The 7,110-nt window shown below is 32.9% G+C and overlaps 1 protein-coding gene across 2 annotated transcripts; it reads left to right on the plus strand.

The window, feature by feature from the left end:
- Nucleotides 1-3,262: 3,262 nt before the first annotated feature.
- Nucleotides 3,263-6,696, plus strand: LOC113059391 (membrane-spanning 4-domains subfamily A member 4A-like). 2 transcript variants are annotated; one of them, XM_026227858.1, is made up of 8 exons: nt 3,263-3,384; nt 4,270-4,430; nt 5,624-5,725; nt 5,810-5,866; nt 5,951-6,046; nt 6,125-6,151; nt 6,232-6,354; nt 6,448-6,696. In XM_026227858.1, exons 2-8 carry the CDS (start codon nt 4,272-4,274, stop codon nt 6,475-6,477), a joined length of 594 nt encoding a protein of 197 aa, XP_026083643.1. In that variant the 5' UTR covers nt 3,263-3,384; nt 4,270-4,271; the 3' UTR covers nt 6,478-6,696. The 2 variants fall into 2 exon arrangements, with proteins under 2 accessions (XP_026083643.1, XP_026083644.1); XM_026227859.1 differs by having other exon boundaries at nt 3,317-3,384; nt 4,261-4,430.
- The last annotated feature ends 414 nt before the right edge of the window (nt 6,697-7,110 follow it).

Genomic DNA, 7,110 nt, shown 5'->3' on the forward strand with positions numbered 1-7,110 from the left:
AGAAAATGTGAAAACATGTTTTATGCATTTAATAAAACTCAATGCAAAGTAAACGGAAGTAAAAACTACAGGAATTGTTGCTGATCATTAAGCCTACCTTGTCCTGGATCATATTTCCACCCGGTTGAATGTCCACAATCAGGAGAATCGCTCCGATCCCAGACACGACCAGACACACGATGTTAGCAATGAAACAACTCTGGAACCAAAACTACTGTTTGTACTTTTCCAAAAATTGCATTTATGCACTTTTTCAGGTTTCAAACACACACACACACTAACCTGAAGAAGCTCGGGATGTTTGTACAGAAGATTAGACAAGATTCCAGCGAAGACAAACTAGACGAAGTAGAGAGCATCAGATGATCCACGTTATTAATAAATATATATTGATTATTTTCTGAAATGTTTGTCTAATGACGTCTCGGAAACATGAATGTATTTTTGCATGAACTGCACAATGAAATAAATTACAGAAGGGATGAGGCTCACCATTATTCCAGTAATGATGGGAACTCGGAATAAAGTCAGGAAATAATCACCGATCCCGAAGGACACTGCGAATACAATCCCGATCCCAAGACTCAGGATCCCACTGGACGACTGAATGGCCTGCGCGTCGAAATAATGCACATTTACCAATATTTAAATATGACTTTAGGATCTACAAACCCCCTGAAGAACATGTCAGATTATATTCCAAAATCAAAAGGAAATTATATTTTGCATTAAGCTTGCTTTTAGGATTGTGATATTATTTTCAGAACATTTTACAGAAAGTTTTGAAACAAATCCTCACTTTAATGCAATTTTTTTTTTACATATTATTATTAAATTATAAAAGTGCATTTATAAGTTGTATACATCCTGCTAGAATTTGTTGTATTGGATTTAATGTATGCCTGTTTAAATTTAAAAACCCATTGAATTACTGTAATTTTTATATGCTCACTTATGAAAATAATGTCAGAGTGCAAGGAATTTTAACTGTCCTTAAAACAGGTTTGGATTTTTTAATGCAAAAAAATATATTATTCCAGCATTTAATTTTATTCATTATAATTTTTCAAGTTTATACAATTTATTTTCTTTTTTAAGCACTTTCCCTAAAAAAAAGAAAAATCACTTTAATGCAATATTTTTTTATTTTATTAATAATGCATTATTTAAAATATGTATTTATATAAATAATAATAATAATAATAATAATAATAATGCATGTACACTGTATACCAAAATAAATAAACACTGAAAATTTCCGTAAACCATAAAACACAGCACAAAGGACAGCAAAACTCAAAATACAGGTAAGAAATATACAGTACATTACGCCCTAAAAATGCTAAGTTAATAATGTATCCCTTAATCAACCTAAATGTATTCATGTATACCAAAAAATGTAAAATTTTAATAGGTTAACTTAAACAGAAATAGATCTTTAAGGCAGCATCTACAGGTCACTAGTGTTCAGACTGGGAATTTCTGACAGTAACACCTAAATCAAGCACTGTTTGGGAAACATTGATGGGTTCTTATGCTATAATGTGAGTGAATGTGTGGGTCTCACGGCGCAGGTGGCCGGTCCCTTCCTCAGGAGCCTCTGCAGCGCTGGCACGGGCCCCGGGACAACCTCACTGGCCCTGTAGTACTTTATGAGCGGCCCTTCATCACCGTGTCTTCCTCCTGCAGGGTCCTCGTGTCTCTGGATGTCCATTTCAATATCTGCCCTGGCCATATTCTGACAACAAACACACATACGAGCCACAAAACATGTTGGAATTCGTTCTCAACCTGTTTTTTCCTTTACGTTAACTCATCAAAATAACCAATTTCAACTTTATTTTTAAGTTATAAGATTCCAGACGCAAGCCTGTTTGATTCAACTTTAAAATTTGGAGAGGTTGCAAGTTTTGTATTACAAAAAGTGCATTTGCATCTGCTTTCTGTTGTATAATTCCTAAATATTGTAGTCCATGATATCAAATATACAAGTCTCATGTTGTAAATATTTGTAAATATGCATGAAAGCCGCATTGAAGTATGCTATAAAAGTTATATAATCCACATGTTCCCATCATTCTCTGAACATTCAGACGTTCTTTCTTCTTGTTTCGGCGAACATTGGTAAAAACATAAAATGTTACATTTTAGAACTTTGCAAACATTATGTTACATTTGAATGTTCTCGGAACATTCCGAAACTTGTAACGTTTGAAAAACATCAGAGTGACTTTAAAAAACTTTTTTTTACAAGTTCCATGAATGATAAATGAATAAAAAAAGTTGCAAGTTTTGTTAACAGTGTATTACAAAAAGGAAGTGCATTTGCATCTGCTTTCTGTTGTATAATTCCTAAATACTGTAGTCCATGATATCAAATATAGAAGTCTCATGTTGTAAATATTTGTAAATATGCATGAAACCCGCATTGAAGTATGCTATAAAAGTTATATAATCCACATGTTATTTAATTATTTAAACCGTTTTCAACTTCATTTTTTAAGTTATTTAAGATTCAGCTTGAGTCAGTTTAATATTATTTGTAAATTGCATTAACTAATACAGTTAATTCTATTAAACTTTATTAAAAATGCAACTGATTGTAACAATGCATTCAAAGAGAGTTTTACCAAAGTGCGTCTGCTTCATAAATATTGTAATCCAAGAAATCAAATGTGCACCAAAAGCATGAAATTTGTAATTTACTGTTTATAAATATACATGAAATCTTCAAAATTTAACCAATTAAACCTGTTTTTTTTTTTTAAGTCAGTTTAATATAATGTGTTGCAACAGCCAATTTGATTCAACTTTAATTAATTTGCAACTTGATTTCACAATACAGAAAGTACATTTGCATTCCACATTCTGTTATATATTTAATAAGTATTATACTCCAAGAAATCAAATGTTGGACAATATCTGATAAAGCACAATGTGAATTAAAGAGAAAAGCATGAAACCCATTTGTGCATCTCGTTCATGTTCTTCCATTCAAACACCAACTATTTTAATTTCATAAATAGTTTTGGATACTTATGATTGTTTTTTGACTGTTCAGTCTTGTCTTTATAACATAATCTTCTGAATATATTCTATAAATTGTCTAATAATAATAAAACAACACTTAAATGCACAGTTTCTGCGCGTCTTACCGAGCCGAGTCTGTCTTCCGTATTATAGAGTGAAAAAGATCATGGTGTTTTTTTTGATACCCAACAAGCCACTTTCATGTGGTTGGTCAAAAAAAAAAAGAAGAAAAAAGGAACTGTGATGTGAGAAGTGATGATGTGAGTGTTTGAGCTGCGCTTCTCAAATAAACTTCTGCTATCTGAACAGAAAAGCTGCAGAAGCTGTTCATCTGGACTTCAGTTGATGCAGCAGGTAAGACATTTTTAGACTCTGATAAAACACAAAACACTCTTAGATATGAACAGAGGGAGATTCAGAGGGATTCAGGCCATCAGGATCTGTGTGTGTGTTGTTAGATCTTTCAGAGAAATGAATCTGGGTTTATTATAAACTGATGAATTTACCCCAGACTCCCTGTATACAGAGTTAAAACGGGGCTGGGATCGGGGTGCGTCGAATCACTTTTCTTACTTTGTTGAATAAAATTCCTAAATATTCGTTCATTTGTGACTGAAATGATGTTTGGCAGTGTGTTAAAATACGAGGGTTTCAAGAAGGAAGCAACTGACTGACGTTCGTTTAAACCCAAACTAACACTAAGTTGTTAAAAAAAAGTTCCCATGATTCTCTGAACGTTCAGACGTTCTTTCTTCTTGTTTCGGCGAACGTTGGTAAAAACATAACATGTTACATTTTAGAACCTTGCAAACATTATGTTACATTTGAATGTTCTTGGAACATTCCGAAAATAGTAACGTTTGAAAAACATCAGAGTGACGTTTAAAAAAGTAGCAAAGTTTAAAAAAAAACCTTTTTTTAACAAGTTCCATGAATGATAAATGAATAAATGTTTTTGATTCCAGTGTCTTGGTAACACTTTAATATAAGAACCAATTCTCACTATAGTTGCTTGTCTATTACTAACCTGTTGGATGTTTATTAGTGCTTATAAAGCACATATTCTGCATGACCATATTCTAATAAACAGCAAATTAGGAGTTTACTGAGGGCAAATGTTATAGTTAATGATTTGTTAATGGACCTTAAAATGAAGTGTGAGCATGCTATCAAAGACTTTCTGTAAGGTTTGTTCATAACTTTGCGAGTTCTTCCATTCCTCTTGTGTTGGACTGACAGAGATGCGCTACACGTTTAAGCCGGACGACTGTATGGTCATCAGCATTCCTCTGGGAAACCTCAGGAACGTGAGAGATGGCCAGCTGATGCCCGAGAAGTTCACCTGCGTCTTCAAAGACGCGTACAAGGTCTTTCTCAGAGGACGACCAAAGGAACTCGGAGTACGTACCGCATTCAAATGCATAAAAATATTCAAAAAATTACTTTCTTTTATGATTTATTTACTTATTAAAAAAATTTTCAACCTTTATTATTCCATAAAAACTGTGGGTATTGATATAGTTGAGATGTTGTGTTTCCTTCACGTTGGTGTGTTTAGTTTCGGTTTAATATCTGCAGAGAAACTAGACATAATATAGTTTACCTAGAAACATATCAGATGTTCAGAGAAAATCAAGAGGAATTCATCACGGGGCATTAGTCAGTTTCAGTGGTATTTTTGGCCTGAATGTGGGTTGATTTGTGACCCTGATTTCAACACATGAGCATAACAAGAGATTTCCATCAAATATGCATTTACATTTAGTAACTAAGCAGAAGTGGCTTACAAAAGAGGACAAGAGAAGCAAGCGTAATCAACAAGAGAGCAATGATATGCAACTGATATGACACGTAGCAAGGGTTTTTTCTTCAGATAGAGCAAACTTTTTTTTTTTTATCACTACAGGGAATTTTTGAGACATTTCATCATTTTCAGTGGGAGTTTTGTACTGAATGCTTTAAAAAGTGTAATTTGAAAACTCAACCTGATGTTCATTCATCACATGTTTCCACTACTCAACAAAAAATGAAAAAAGGGAATTGTGATTTTTTTTCTCTCTCACAATTCTGACTTATTTTCTCAGTTACAAAAGCCAATTCTAAGGGGGAAAAAGACTAACAATTTTCTTACAATTATGACTTTATAATTTGTAGCTGCATGTTATAAAGTCAGAATAACGAGATATGAACTTGCAGTTTGCAGTTCAAGTTTATATCAAGCAATTACCGACTTTGTAACTTGGAATAGTGAGTTTATATCAAATTCTTTGTTTATATCATGAAATCCTAAAATAATTAAAAAAATAAATAAATCAGAATTGCAAGAAAAAAGTCAGAATTGTGAGACAAAATTTCAGAAATGTGAAATAAAAAAAAACATTCAGGTGATAATAATGGCGGTAAATGCAATCACTATGCAATAATATAATAATATAATAATAATATATATATTATTTTATTTTGTTCAATCCAGTGCCGAAACAGGCCTCCACAGTCACGTGATCAATGATATTATCTTGACACTTCACGCAGGTTTATAATGAAGAACTTCTGATCTCAGCCTGTTTTATCATCATTTCTCTCAATATTTCAGGCGGCTCAGCTCAGCATCGGAGTGTTTGTCATCTGCATCGGCAGCCTCATTGCTCTTGAATACGGTGCGTCTCATCTAGTGTACACCCTACCTAGTGCCCTGGTGAGAACACATCTAACATCTTTCCTCACATCTCTGAACATTCAAGATGATACTGGGTCAGTGCTTTAACAATCTCTCTTTTAGTTCATTGCAAGTGGCATCCTGACATTTGCAGCTGGATATTTTCCCATCATGCCTGTGGTGAGTGATCGGAGGACAAATATCGTTCATAACCAGTGATTCTATCACGACTGAAACTGAATTTGATGATTTATCTTCTGAAAGGTGAAGCTGTCCTTCGCATTCAACATCATCTGTCTTTTCTGGTCCATCACAGCTACAGTTCTCTGTCCAATATTAGAAGAAGGACATCCGGGTTTGGTAATTTGTGATTGTGTTCATGACAAGCCAGAGTTCCAGAATTGTCCGTAAATCTAATTAATTTCTTTCATTTTACAGCCTAACAGCCCAGATGCCAGTGGAAAGGTACGCTTCAGCAATCCTGCATTTGGACACACTTCTGACCGTATTTTCAGTCGTTCAGTCACTGATTTGTTTCTCTCCAGATAAAAGTGTTTTGGGGGCTGAAGGTGGTGATCTGTGTCTTGTGTGGCTTCGAGCTGATTTTGGCTCTGATTCTGATCTACTGGGAGAGTAAAGCCGTGTGCCGAGCTCATTTCAACACTCTGGTAATTTAACCAATGCTTGAAAACAACAAAACATGACGAACAACGTTCAAATGCACTTAAAAACCTCTTTTATTTGTCTTTGTCTCAACGCAGCCCTTGATCACCATCAAGCAAGATGTTTGACTGGACGGGTGAGCTCGAGGACAAATGAACTGAACTTTAATTACATCTGAATGTCTATTAATGTATATAGAAATGTTCGTTTAATGCCTGTTTAATCAAATGTTTAGCACGTGTAAATTGCTGGATAAACATGTTTACCACATGCACATGTAAATGTGCCACAATAAGCTTAGTTTTTTATGCATTTGCTTACTATTAAAGTACTGTTTTTAACCTCTCATCATCTGTCTACACAATACTAGATAATAATAAGTCAAACTACTATATTTGATATATAATACATAATTTGTTTCTACATAAATTCCATTAAGTATGTGTATTTTTAATATGTTATTTAAATAAAACAAAATTATTTAAACATTAAATATAATTAAATTCTAATATATGATTTAATTATAATCAGTCAGATGCTATGTTTGAAAATAATTTAAACATGTATATTTTATTAAATATATTTTATTTTTTATATTAATTATATTTTATTAGATATTAGTAACATAAGTTCATCAGATATGATGTTAAAAATCTGTGTATATATATATATATATATATATATATATATATATATATACACACATTTTTAACATCATAACTATATATATATTTTTTTATATTAATTATATTTTATTAGAT

The sequence above is a fragment of the Carassius auratus genome, chromosome 41, assembly GCF_003368295.1.
Source record: "Carassius auratus strain Wakin chromosome 41, ASM336829v1, whole genome shotgun sequence".
Taxonomy (NCBI): Eukaryota; Metazoa; Chordata; class Actinopteri; order Cypriniformes; family Cyprinidae; genus Carassius; species Carassius auratus.